Source organism: Haemaphysalis longicornis, unplaced genomic scaffold (assembly GCF_048455015.1).
Source record: "Haemaphysalis longicornis isolate Haplotype H1 unplaced genomic scaffold, Haemaphysalis longicornis Haplotype H1 scaffold_1, whole genome shotgun sequence".
In the NCBI taxonomy this organism is placed as follows: domain Eukaryota; kingdom Metazoa; phylum Arthropoda; class Arachnida; order Ixodida; family Ixodidae; genus Haemaphysalis; species Haemaphysalis longicornis.
In genome coordinates, this window is record NW_027526203.1 from 415,906,822 (window position 1) to 415,921,627 (window position 14,806).

General features: G+C 48.2%; 1 protein-coding gene across 1 annotated transcript in view; it reads left to right on the forward strand.

Annotated features, from left to right (window-relative positions):
* LOC144155589 (uncharacterized) overlaps window positions 1-14,806 on the forward strand; it is a 509,077-nt gene that overhangs the window by 461,857 nt on the left and 32,414 nt on the right. The window contains exon 18 of the mRNA XM_077687126.1: window positions 10,178-10,522. Coding sequence (XP_077543252.1) covers window positions 10,178-10,522 — 345 coding nt within the window. The remainder of the gene's footprint in view (window positions 1-10,177; window positions 10,523-14,806) is intronic.

A 14,806-nucleotide genomic window follows, 5' to 3' on the forward strand; every position in this document is an offset into this window, starting at 1 on the left:
GTTAAGAAACGTATAATTTCAAATACAAATTTATCTGTAATGAATGGGTTGTTTACCAGCGAGCAAATCTGAATCCAGGTATGAACTGCATAATCTTCTAAATAAAGCAAGTAAGATTCAATACGATGCCATGGTTTTCTTAAACGTAGCCTTTCCTCCGTCGACGGTGCTCCCACTATTTTTCGTGCGTTGTAACTCCCCCTTTGCTGTTTTTCGTCAAATGGGAGAGCTGCCACTGTGCCTACCTAGCGACATCCGTCGAGAAACCGAAGCGAACAAACATAAGCTTCTTCTTGTTGGGAGGCTGGTATTATGGGATATAAGAGAAAGAGAGAGATCGAGACCGATTAAACTTTTATTGTGGGGTATAATACGACACCGGATAGCGCTGCCCTCCCGTAAGACGCTATTAGAAATCTGAACCTCGTTTCTCGAGGATAGGTGCGCAGGATGCTAAGTTGTTTTGTCTCAATTGGGAAAAAACTCAATCCTTTTTTTAAACTTTAACAACGCTGCTGAATTTCCGCTCCGCTTGAGGGCAACACTTCAACTTATCAACGGGCGTGTTCGAATCAGCTGTATGCTCTGTGGCTGGTACACGAAGAAATAAAAGTTCATTTCTTAAGAGAAAGACGATTAAAACGCGAAGCTTTCTCCCATGCAACTGATTCAAAGTCAAAGTCCAAAATCCAAAATGGTTCGACCGTGTCGACATGGCGCAGTCGGATAGACGTCGGCTTCGTAACGCGAGAAACGCAGGTTCGATTCCGACCACGGGAAGCGTTTTTTTTTTTTTTTATCTTGAGGCGCTTGATGTGCCTTCGCTTATCATCATCATCGTTTTGTGAAACCCATTGCGTAAAGTTGGCTGTCCTGCAGTGCGTTTTTACGCGGACGACCCACGCCATCAGTGAAGCATTAAAAGCTTCGCTTTAGAAAAAGACCCATCTGTGTCATTGGTTATAAAACCTACCTCCACTCCCATCCTAAGTTATCGTTCTTTCAGTTAGGGACGTAGCGGCGCATGAAAAATGGCGCCGCCAAACGGCGCACACAGAATGCGGACGATTTCGGATCCCGTTAGGCAAGGTTAGGTAAGTAACGCACGTGCGTGAACATCGACGCCGTTTTCGGCCACTAACCGAAATTGGAGTGGTCTGATCAGAAAGGCTTATTTCCAGCCACTTGTAAAGCATGAGTGAAAGGGAGGTTGGAGTAAAACAGCGCCTTAAAGGGGCACGAAAATCACAATACTGTTCTACTCTTTAACCAATTATGAACCAACTAACCCAAAGTCGTACCTTGCTGCTAAGGAGTATACAGGGTGTCCCAGCTATCATGCACCAAGCTTTAAAAAAAGACCAATGGCGTTACTCGAAAAAAACCTAGTGCGTAATGTTTGCAGTACTGTGGAGAAGCGGACAGTAATTTTTTCGTTAATGATACTTCACTAATTAATTGTAATTAATTTTATAACTCGAGAAGTACTGTCTTAATCACTGAAGTGTCAATGAGGCATTTGTAGGTACCCACGAAGGGCATCTAACTGCGGTATTTTCAGCGACGAACTAATTGCGTACCTATTTATTAGGACTGATAAAGAAAACCCGCGAAATATGAAAAATACCACGTGACGGCGCCTCCGCGCGCATTAGCGCGCATCGTAAAGCAATGCCCTCAAACAGGCGGCCTCCGAGTTAACCAGAATGAAATAAACAAAAGAAAGAAAGAAGAAATCGCGACCGAATTTGTGCCTTATCTGCACACGCGCCCCGCGAATCTTGCTGTTGCTGCTCTTTCGATGCATGCCATTATCAAGGTGATGCGCTGTCTCTTCAGGCGGGTGACAGGCGAAGCAGTTGCTTCCAATCCGCTTATTTGGGGCCGCTGCTTTACAATGCGCGCGGAAGCGCCGTCACGTGGTATTTTTCATATTTCGCGGGTTTCCTTTATCAGTCAGAATAAATGAGTACGCAATTAGTTCGTCGCTGAAACCACCGAAGTTAGATGCCCCTCGTGGGTACCTACAGGTGCCTCATTGACACTTCAGTGATTGGGACAGTACTTCTCGAGTTAGATAATTAATTACAATTAATTAGTGAAGTATCATTAACGAAAAAATTACTCTCCGCTTCTCCACAGTACTGCAAACATTACTCACTAGGTTTTCTTCGAGTAACGCCATTTATCTTTTTTTAAATCGTGGTGCATGATAGCTGGGACACCCTGTATACAGCAGTGTGAAGAACCGAAAAAATACCAGTACCGCTAGGCTTCGGGTTCGGAAGAATTCATTTCGTTCCGCTTCAGTCCCGGTTCGACTAAATCACGTACCGAACCGCTTCGATGAGTTGCATTATCATCGAATAAGTGAGAAAAAAAAAGGTTTAGTAGTTTAAAATGGCAATTAAAACAAAATATAAATAAAATTGAAAATGCTGCTTTTTTATTATTAACAGTGGTGCAATTTCAAAGCGAACTTTATACAACTGGACCAGATTTTAGGGGGAAATTACGCTCATCTTCCCGCGAGGGAACCTTGATGTGATGCGGCGCATCAGGGGGAGCGTTTGGACTGACGCTGGTATTGGATTGCGTCAGTCCACTCGCTGAAGGGACTGTCGCCACAGGGCGGCCTCTCTAGCATCCACCGTGGTCCCGCGTAATTCGCGCCAACAGCGCCAAATCTTCCCCTAGTGGTGCGTGGCGTCTGAAAAACGTTGCATTTGTCGTCATGGCAACGAGTGGCGAGGGGGAAAGGAGGTTGGTGACGTCGCGGACGCTGATGACGTCATTTTTTCCGCGGCAGCCGGTCCGGGCCGCCGCGCCGGCCGCAGCAACCGACGCTCGCCCAACTTCCGCGCCTGCCGCCGGTCGCTGCTCATGGGCCGCTCGGCAATGGCACCAGGCGCGAAAGTTGGACGAGCGGCGGCGATGCCTCGGAATAGCCGCCGCCTGTCGTTTGGTATGTGTGTGCAGTAACGTGTTTAACAATTGAACGAAGGAAACATGTTGGTAATAGTATGTTTTCTGGTGTCGAATTGTTGTCTTTGTGGCGATAATAATTGGAGCGTTACACAAACATTCTTTTCGCTTTTCTTTAATTCAAAATTCGTATGAAGACATCTTTGATTCGAAGTCATGAAAACACATGCACTACACAAAATATAATGCACATACATTTTATGTACACTCTGTTGGACTCTAAGCAAAAATATGACATGCAAATTTAGGCATGCAACATTGCAGAATAGGAAAAAAAACGTGCAAGATGCACATTTAGGTACTCAATAATTGATTACGCAAGAATAACTTACAAAGTTCTAATCACTATACATATTTTTTTCGCGCACACCTCGGCGGAACAAGGAAATAACTTGGAAGTTCCACTCAATTTATACTTATTTCTTGGGCTCGCCTCGAGACGGGAATGTTCTTTAGACATTCAAAAAATTCGTTTCGGTTCAGAGACACAGTAAACGGGAACCTATAATTTAAAAGAAAGCACGCACAGGTATGCTTCAACGCCTGCCTTTTGGGCCAATTAACGCAAACTCTGAAAGGAAGCGTTGACCCGACCATACACTTCCGAGAAATCTTGTTCACACCAACAAAATGCAGCGAGAAAAAACTGTTGCAACACAATAATCGCACTATTGACCACTCATTGCTATAGATTATATCTGCGTACAAAAATAATGCGCAACCACGTCGTATAATACAGAACACAATCGCAACACAAATCGAGCGCACCCGTCTTTTCTTTTAATGGCGCGTGAACAGTCTGATTATGAGGGGGGGGGGGGGACGCGCAGAAAAAAAGTTTTCCTGTATTGTAAGCCGCATGTACCGAGCTCATTACTTGCAGATATCGGCTAGGTTGTCACACGCTACTCCCTAGCTCGTGTCTGGGCAGCGCCTCTTTTCTCATCCTGTCCGATATCGATTCTATCTTTAGAACTATGGAACAGCAAAGCCACTCGCGATAAGATGACATGGCGCGGGCGCGCAGGTTAGATTGAACAGCAAAGCCGGCAATGCTACCTTTTTTTTTATATGAGCGAAACGCTTGCAATGGCAGCTGCAGACAACGCATGTATTTCGGCTTGGCCTTCCACTGCTCCCTGTGCAAATTGACTGGCATTGAACACCGCGGTTTTACGTCAGATTTTTCGGAGCACTGAAGCAACGTTTGGCAGCAGTTTTGCCGCAAATATCCGTTTTGGAGCAAGATGACACCGGAAAAATTGGTTAGGGTACGCCACCCCGCGCCAACAATCGCCGTGGTAATAGGTACGCAGTCAATGACAAGAAGCGCGTACAGTTGAGCTTGCCTTCTTTGTGAGCAGGTGCAGCGTGATAACTTTCTAGGGGTTGAGGTGATTCACCACAGGAAACGTCCAATGAAGTCTCGAACCGTCCTCGACTTGGGACCCCACCCAAGACTCAAACCCACTGCACGAAACAACAACAAAAAATACATCGATAAGAATCCTGAATCGACGTTCAAGCAGTTAGTAAGGCAATCGCAAAACGGCAATGCCGCCTCAAATTCACCTTACTAGCAAGAGTCTGCGCGCCGAATGCGCGTTTACTTCTATTAAAACTTTGTGTACCTGCAAGGCTGGGATATATTTGCACATTAGTTTCCACTCCAAGACGAGTGACATGTCTCATTAACTTCACGTTACATGTGCGAAGTGAAAATAGAAGAGTGCAATCGGTCGGCTTCTAAGGAATTCACTATAACTTGTACAAAGCTAATTTGCTTACCTGTCATTTTTGGAGAAGACGAGAAACTTGGCCGAACTGTTTAGCCCTGTGTTGCTGCACCACAGAGCTGCGCAGGACTGGTGACGCTCCTTCCCCCGCGGCCCCATATTTAGAATACATTCGTATATATTTTATAATGCAGCGAAACTTTCAGCCCGTGGAGGCGTTTAGGCAACCCGCGCAGCCCTTCGCACGCCGGCTCGCTTACGCACGCACCGAACTGGCCCGCCGTGCGCGCCCAGAGAAAGAAAGAAAAAAATATTGGCGCCGGTGAGCTGTTGCGCATGCGTGAGGAGGCGCGGAAGCATGCGTGGTGTGGAAAGAAAGAAACGGTGAGGGAAAGGGAAGGGCCACGCCGCAGCACCCTGCCGCTAGGATCGCCCCAATTTTGAAACCGAAACTAGCCAGAGTCGCCGACCAGTGCTGTCGCTTCCATCACGTCTTCATCGGAAGAATCAAGCCAAGCAGGAAGTCGTCAAGCAAGTCACGCGGAGTCGAACGAGAGCGAGCGCTGACTGAACCGCCGCAGCGCGCTACCCGCTTTATATTCACAGCGCCTGAAGGAGAGGAGACAGCGGAGGAGAGTCGCGCATGCGCGCACTTGCGCAGCGGAGCGAAGCGAGCGAAGCGCGCGCACGTAACTGTTGTTTATGATAATGAGACGGAGTGAGAGTGTTGCGCACAGCTGTCGGAGAGAAGAGCGGAGGAGAGTCGCGCATGCGCAGGTGGCGTGCGGACGCCGCCGACGCCGACGCAGGAGGGACATGCCTCAGAGCAAGAGATGCGTCGCATCTAATAAATGATGTGGTGACGATTTACCAGCTGCTTTCCCACCCAGATCTCATGTTGTCCTAGGCACTACATAGAGCCACCGCCAAAAGATACGCTTTCCTTTTCGTTGAAATACAAATCCTCGTTACTGCATCCCCCATCACGCTAACCATCAAACCCTTACGGTTAGGCCTGCGCACTGGCGCGTGACTTCCGTATAGAGAGAGAGAGAGAGAGAACATATTTTAATGAGCTCAAAATGAGAGTGGAACCCTAGTCCTGGACCCGCCGCGGCGGCTCAGTGGCTGAGGCGTTGTGCTGCTGAGCCCGAGGACGTGGGTTCGATTCCCGGCCACGGCGGCCGCTTTTCTGATGGACGCAAAAAGCAAAAACGCCCTTGCGTTCGAGATTTCGGCTCGCGTTAAAGATCCCCAGGCGGTCAAATTTAATCCGGAGCCCTCCATTACGGCGCGCCTCATCACCTGTGCAGCTTCGGCGCGTTAAACACCTTCATCATCAACCCCAGCCCGGGAATCCATGCGTTGCCCTCGCCGTATTGGCCCGTGTCAGCGTGAGAGTCTGGTCCTCCTCCCACAGCTCAGGAAAGGAACGTGTGGAGAGGGTTGGTACGGCTGGGTTGTGAGTGCATTCCAAAATTATATGCTGGAGGGTACCTAGATGTGGATATTAGCAGGGGACAGGTTTAAATACCAGCCGTGTACCTTTTTAGCTGTTGTAGTACAAGAAAGAAGATCCTAGAGAATCCAAATGAAAGCTACCAATGAACTTGATGGTTTAACACGTAGAATAATTTGTTAGCTATAACCTTACCAAGGCTGTAAGCCAAAATTTTGTTAAACGTATGCTTTACTGAACGCTCGTTCGCGGCATCATTGATCTGATCACCGGAATGCATTTTGCGATAGCTATTGCAGATATGTGTGCATCGCCACGAATACGTCATCGTTACGCCTGACCCAACGGCCATTATTCCGCCCGATTGCGGAATCTTGTAACAGATTGTTCGACTACAAACTGAAAAAGTAAACTGACGCGCGAAGCACAAGATGGAACTTTTTTGGAAGAGAAGCTCTTTAATTTTTTGGAAGAGAAGCTCTTTAAGAGAAGCTGCCCTCTTCCCCCGCAACGAGTAGCAGCAGACCTATAGTAGCGAGTTGGACAGTCAGTAAAAGCGCACCTCCGAAAACGAAGCGGAGCAGAAAGAGACAAAACTACGGAACAAATAGAAAGTATGAACCCTGAGCAAGTGGGACTGTGGGACTGCTTAGTGTCACTAAACAAGGACCGCTCTTCCTTTCTGCATGCATCATCTGCTTTTTTTTCTGTTTTATCTTCAACGACGAAATATGTAGTGCCTGCAAGGTCGAGGGATGCAGTTTGTTGCAAAAGGAATAAATGTGCCCCATGCGCTACCCGTTTTCTCTCCTATCTATCTATCCTATCTATCTATAATTATTGATATTTGTTAAGAAACGCGAACTTGGTCGCTGTACACTTGCTGAAGAACTGCCGATTATACCCTGCGCCACGGTATACTCACTTCCTTCGGACTGATGACATGTTTGATTGTGAAAGGTCGGACAAAGGAAATTATGTGTGTAGAGAAAAACCTACATTGGGGTTTTTTGCTTAATCGATTCTTCTTACTTTGCGAGGAATAATTCAAAACCACCTGAGGTGCCTTTTTTTCTGTGGAAAGACAAGTTTTAATATTTTTGGCGTGTTTGATATGCCCTGAAGCTACACCTTTGCTACGAAGCGATATGCGACAGAGTAATTAAACCACCTGCGGCGGTATTCTCGTAACTGTCCCTTTTGAAAACGTCCCTTTTGAGTCCCTTTCATCGTGACGTACTTCCGGTGTAGCAATGGGAATTGGCAGTAGATTTGTTGCGCTTGCGTTACGTCACTTCCGGTTGTTTGCTTTTAGCCAATCAGGGCTCGCCAAAAGGGACATTTTAAATGCATAGCATTTTAGTAACTCACAATGTCACGCGGCGTTGGCGTGCCTTGTCGTAGTCCGCAGCCAGGAAGAAATAAAATAACAGTTTCCGGCGCCCGGTTTCGAACCCATGACGCCGCGGGCGGAACGCAAGGTGCCCGGCGCCCTACCGACCGAGCCACGAAACCGACACGCATTTCGACGCACCGAACGCGCCTTATATCCTTCACTCATTTCTCGTTTGTTTCGAAAGCGCCACAAGTTGTCCCGCGCCTCCAAAAGATGGCGACACGGGTCCCGCAATCAAGAGATACGACTTGCCGGCGCACCCCCTCGGAAATGCTGTGCATTTGATCGTGCCCCTCGCGAGGGGGATGTCTTTTTTGTATTTAAAATCACTCGTCCCGCTGGGCTTCATGCCCCCTTCCGCGCGTGTATCGCCGTGGCCGCCGGAGCGGAGGTTCTCATATGGGCACTCCTTTCCGCATTCCCTCCGTCTCTCTTACTTACTTCTCTGGCCACTTCCCCGCCAGAGTGTGATGAATGCCACGTACCGATCAATCAAGAGCACATGTTATGGCTATGCCTCAAGGTAGATAGAAACAGTATCCGCAGGGAGTGGCTGACTCAACCGGCCACGATAGAGCAGCAGCTATTGTTGGCAAGCTTTGTTCAAAAGACCATAGGCACCCCGCCTTCCCGGCTAGACCCTTGGAAGACCAACTAACGAGGAATTCCAGTGGCCCCCTGGAATGAGGAGGCCTTAGCCTAAAAGGCAAATAAAATTCTCTCTCTCTCTCTCTCTCTCTAGCCGCCGTTGCTTCTTCCCTGTCTTCCGGCACCCTTCACGCTCGGCGTTTCTTTCTGCGTGCAATCGCTCAGCAGTTGCCGCCCTTCCTAAATTTGAACTCTCTACCCTCTGTCTTAATTAAATTTTTCCCTTAGTATTTCCCGCTATCCCCTCTATTTTAAGTGTGAATACACTTTTATAAGCGACCCCAAACCATCCACCGCCGGCGTCGGCGGCGGCGGCGTCCGCAGCGCTCTTTAAAGAAGAAACAGCGTCCGGCGCCAGGTTTCGATCCGAGGACTTTGCGGGCCGCAGCCCGACGCTCTACCGAATAAGCTACGGACGCGACGCTGATATTGTCAGTAACGCGCCTTATATCTTTAACGCATTCAAACTACGTCGTCAGCGGCGTGCGTTGGCGACTCAGCGGCGTTATAGTGGCTTGATAACCATGGTGTACACGGGATACTACAAACCCGATGGAAGAGATGGAAGAGAAGGCGGCGAGGCGGTGGGCTGCGGGGGCCGAGCGCAAGCGCCGCAAGCGGGCCGACAACCGTGCATTCGCACTTTTTTGAAAGGGACGCAAAAGGGACAAAACTCGAGAATACCGCCCCTGGTATATTTTATCTGGGTAGAAATCGCGACCGTGGACGTTGTCGTTTTCGGTATACACCAGAAAAACGGTCGCGGGTGACGGCGATCGAAGCCGCATACTTGTGCTCAGCATCAAACGGCTGAGCCGCTGACCGACTCCTGCGGGTCACAAGTATTTATGCCATTTAGGTGTGCGGCCTTTTTAAGCAAATTATGAAATGAAAAAGTAAGCACACCTCGGGTGCGGGCCTTCGCCGTTGCGCATTGGAGCATTCTTGGGGCCCCATTGCTCCTGTAAGGTCGCAGCGAGGGAAGGACAAATCAGTTTCATATCGCCTGCAAGCTGCCGAGAGTGACATTTCGTTTGGTCAGCCTTGCACTCAGCTCGCGCTGCCACCAGCATCATACCGTTGCAAAATTGCTGGGCATTGCTTTCCCATGTTGCGACTACAAAGAGAGCGTTTATAGTGTTTGATTGGTCCGGAGGGGAAAGTGCGTGAGAGGTTACTAAGTTGATGGCACGTAAAAGAAAAAAAGGCCTGAATGGCACTGACTGCGCAGTATCCACAATAGATGGTCGAACCATTTCGTCGTAAACCGGAGCACGAGGTCGCGGGTTCGATTCCCGGCCGCGGCGGCTGCTTTTCTGATGGAGGCGAAAAGCAAAAACGCCCGTGTGTACGAGATTTCGGCGCACGTTAAAGACCCCCAGGTGGTCAAAATTAATCCGGAGCCCTCCACTACGGCGCGCCTCATCGCCTGCGTTGCGTCGGCGCGTTAAACCCTACAATCAATCAATCAATCAATCGTCGTAAACCGGTAGTGGTTATTTCGTTTTTTAAGTTTAGTTCCGGTTCGGGCTCAGCGGGCTCAAAACGTAACGGTGCGGGTTCGGGTTCAGCTTCGGCAAAAATGCCGGTTCGGTTCCGGTTATCGGTTCCGGTTCGATTCCCTGATATAGGTACCTTTAATCCCTGTTATAGCTTTAAAACTCTCCGTAGGTCTGTTTCATCACTGATGCAAAGAGACAACAGGGACATTTTGTAATTTTTTGAAAACGTGTTTCACGGTCTCTTCAATACTGGTCACTTGAACCGAATTCGTGAGGGAGGCGATCGGTTGACTTGTGCCGTACGGTACCCTATGGACTCAAGTATGTGTACGCATCTTCCACTAGGCACCGTGTTTGAATGTGCGTCTTTGACGCAATAAAATGGAACTTGCCGTTAATGTGGGTGCACTTTTTCCTCTCTCTTCTTCTCGCGGCGTCGCGATGGCTGCAGTGGCCGGCTCGTCGCTGGAGACCACCCTCCAGCTGTCGGCTCGCTCGCGGGGCACGGTGCAGAGCCTCAACTACCCGCACCGGCCCCCGTTGGGCCTGACGTACAGCACGCGCCTGCTGGCACCGCTGGGCCAGCGCATCGAGCTGCGCCTGGTGAACCGCAGCGCGGCCGGCAATTCGGCGGCGGCGGCACTCAGCCTGTGGGACCCGTATCGGGCCCCGTCGCTCACTCTGCGGCTGAGCGCCGGCGCCGACAACGTGACTGCCACGTCCACACTGCACACGCTGCGGCTTTCCTACAGTTCTTCGGCGGCCCCCTTCCAGGCCTACTTCGTCACTCGCAAAGGTACGCAGGCGTTCTTCGGGCATTCCCGCAAGAAAGCTCGCTCGCGGAGAAGTTGAAGGAACCGCTTAGCGGGACATAACATGACACTGACTATTATAGCGTAAGACGCGCTGTGTCTGACAGATGCAGGGTTTTCGCGGGTACTAGTGTAATTGACGTGCTGACCGAGCAATCTTTGAAAAGACCACCAGGTAGTGCAAGCAAAACTACGAGGACTGCAGGCAACTGCTTGTTCGGCTTTCTCTTACAGCGAAAGTTGTCACGAAGGGACTCGGCAGCGTTTGCGCCGTGCGCCTTCCCAAACCCGTCCGGGCGACGGACCTCGCTGCGTAATGAAGTACTATGGCAGCAACAATCACACCTGCGCTGTCGTGGTAGCTGGGTGAGGATGAGCGTTTAACGTGGGATTGAGTGGGAGTCGCCGCTGCGTGTGGATAGAGAGCGACTCGGGCAGAGGCGCCGTCACGCAATATGTGTGTTCAGGTTTTGTGGCAGCGTGGTTACCATTTCGGTGATGTCAGCAGCACACCGCAGTGACGTTGTATTGGCGTATCACATCTCGCGATCGTGCTCAGAATTTTAAAGACGATAGTACTTCTTTGGTCTGTCCGTCTGCGTGTCTGTCCTTCGATTCACCCTGCTGGCCCAAATTTGGAAGAATAATTTAACAAGACGTTTATATAAGCAAAGCATTTCTAATCTACTAAATCTGGTGGCAATGCTCATACTTGACGACATTGTTGGCAAAAAGAAAATATTATGCATATTTTAGGCAAAACATCAATGCACAAGTGATATTTTCAGTTCTTGTAATCAAAAATGCGTGGATCATTGATTCTTGCGATAGCAAACAAAATATGCCTTGAAAAAAAAAAGTATTTGACCCAAAAGTATAACAAGTGCTCGCGACGCCGTCTGGCGGCGGCTTCCAATAAGTCCAGCATTAACAAGCAGTACAATCGACTTTTGAAAAATAAAATGGACGATCAAAACTCTACTGGGGTTATCGTGGCAGGAGCGAGACGAGAGGGGGAAAGAGTGAGAGTTAAACTGAAAAGAGAAGAGAGGCGTTTAGGTGGCAGGGGCGACACAAGACTATCGCCTTTCGACGACATTTGCAACGAAGTGAGCAGATACGCGACCATTTTTTCAAGTTGCTGCGTCAGATGGCACCGGCCTCCCGATTAGTCTTAGCGGTGGGCGCGACCACTGCTAGCGCTGCGAACAGCTTTTGCATGATGTAACTTCAGGGACTCGTGCATTTGTTGCCTGCTTCACTCGGTCTAGTTTTTGCGTTCCGTTGATGTTCATCTCTGCGGATTTTAATTTTCCTTGATTTGAGACAGTTTACAATTGCTTAAAGCGTGAACATCTCCTTAAGGTGTGCCAAACGACAGGTGTATTGGCATTTTTGTAACGTTGGTGCATTCCTGTATTTGTTCAAACTATTTTGATCAGTGTACCATGTGTATTGCGCCTAAATGTTTTTTTTTCTTGTGATGCCCCTCCTGCTTGGGCCCTTCAATAGGCTTGCAGTATTTTTTAAATAAATAAATAAATAAATGTTTTGTTTGAACACCCCCGAGAGTGGAACTTTGCGCACGCTGTCATGCAAAACCTGGTAAGTCGTGATCGGGATTGCGTCAGTTTCTGTATTCAGCCCGATTTCTAGAAAAGCGAACCACTGAGACACTAGGCCTATCCACTGAGAAAGCAAAATATAAAAACACCGCCAAAGATTATATTTCTTTGTACGTGAACGAAGTGTTCACGATATACCCCGTTTGCTTTGAGAGCTGCCACTTATCAGCATAGGTCGGCATAACAGAAAGAACTCACTCAAACTCATCCCAATTTTTTCCTTCACACTGAACTCACTCAAACTCAGACTCAAAAAGCTCGTCTGTCCTCAAAATCCCTCGGACTCATCACATACTTATTTGTAATCGTACTCTTTTGTACTCAGACTCATTTGTTCTCACAAGTATTCGTACTCAATCTGTACTCACTCGTACTCAACTTATCTGTACTCACTTGTACTCGTACTCGATCAGTCTGCACTCACTTGTACTCAATCTGTAGTCACTCGCACTCTTACTTGATCTGTACTCACTTGTACTCGATCTGTACTCACATTCACTCGTATTCAAAAGTGTTACTACTAATCTGTTCTCGCAATCAACCACTTGCATTCACGCGCTGCACTAGGTCTATGGACTCGACTAAGTCGGAGCCAGATAGCCAGAGAACACTTCCAGCCCGTACCAGTTGGTCCTCCTGGTTCCCTTTTCTCCATTTTGTCTAATTGAAACAGGCGAAAGCTTTTCAGGTAACCGATTCTGAAGACCGAGGAAGAGTGGCTTCAACGTGCGCTGTACATGCAAGCAGCCTCCCGCGCCCCTCCTTCCGAACAATTTTATCGAAGAAAATTGAGCGAGGCCACCCATGCTTGCCCGGACTTTCACTATGGCAACCCCGTGAGGAGCGGTTGCCGAGAGTGGCAACACTGCGGAAGAGGGAATGGAGACAACCACGCACGTCGCTAAATGCGCCCCTTAAACTCGCAAGTTTGTACACGCGAGCGCAGTACTCATAAGTACTACTTGCGAGTGCATGTACTGGTGAGTATAGTGCTTGCGAGTACTGACTCACTCATGAGTACAGAACTCGTGAGTACTGTACTCACAAGTACATGCACTCGCGAGTAGTATTTATGAGTACTGTAATGGCAAGTGCATGTACTCACGTCTGTACTCACTCGTCATCGTTACTCACTTTTTTCTGGATCTGTACTCACTCATCGTACTTACTCGTGAACTTGAGTACAAATGACTGTGCTCACGTGTGAGTACGCTAACCTATGCTTTTTAGATACTATATATGCAACTGACTTCAAAAGATCATAGATAATTCTGTTCACATTCCCGAGCCTCATCCTAAATTCGGCAAAAATTAGTTCTGGGACAAAATATGAGAAAGCCAAAAAATTCCAAATAAATTACGTGAGAACATTTATCAGTTTTTGTTGTTATATTAATGTGACAACCAGACATGCTCTTAATCTTATTTTTTAGTTGGTGGCCTCCAAAATTTCAGGCATATATAAGATCGATGTGCGCACTGAGCAGCTGTGACGGAACCTAACGCCATTTTCAGCTGGCAAAACAGGCATATAGTAGGCTAAAGAAGTAATAAACTCCGGTCCTTGCGTAATTTCATTGGCCCAGACGCCCGGTAGCGCCCCTGTGTAAAAATGTTACGATAGCTTTGACTGCAGTCTGAACCTGGCGTATATTGTATGAAGGTGAATGTCACACTTAAGGTCAATCTGTGGGGCTGCTTCGCCACAATTCCCCCACACATTCAATCTCGGCGTTCAAGGGTGCGAATCTGGCAAGTCCCAAAGCCAGATATTTATTCCACCGCACAACGCTAAGCGTGATTCTTGCAGGGCATAATGTCACTACGCAGTTTTTTTTTTTTTTAATAAATCGTCGGCTGGGGTCCGTCATTTACCTGTTTTGAACCTTCTGATCACTGTCATAGGACGTCCAGGTGCGTTTCGGGGAAGGAGATTCACAGGTGTTCATAAGTATTCACGTATTCTGGTCACAAATATTTGTGGCCAGCAAGCCACAGACCTCGGGTTAAATTTTAGGGCCGCAAAGGCGACAACCATTGTTCTTAACGACAGTATACAGTTGACGCAGCGTCAGTACAGCTTAGCCAAATTCCCAGATTCATATGAACACAAACATTTACGAGTGTAAATAAATTAAGATAAAAACGACTTAGAGAGACTCTGCAACACTTCCGATAAACGCTTACATTTGTTCCTTCGTATCTGGAAGCATTGCGGAAGTTATCGCTAGCACGGAACGGCACTGGGTGATTTGCTCGTCGCAGGAGACCCTCATTCCGCTTCTACTTAGCAATTAGAGATCACAGCCAATGAACGGGCTGGCCGACCATCACAGAGAAAAATTAGTAGACTTTGAAAGTGAATGAAAAGCTGTGTTTATATCACAAGTGTCACTAAACCCCTGCACACACACACACGTTTGTACGACGTCCCGGAAAAAAAAAAAGGGGGGGGGGGGGGGGGAGGCGGAAAACCAAGAAAATAAAGATGAAACCTTTTCACCGGATGCCATGTCCTATCCCCGTCCAGCCACTGCGAAACACAATGTCCCCACAAACACATGCCTGACATATTCTCGTCCCTGAGAGTTCCTCTTTTTTTTTTTTTTTTTTTGACTTGTACTTTAACCTCCTGAGCTAATG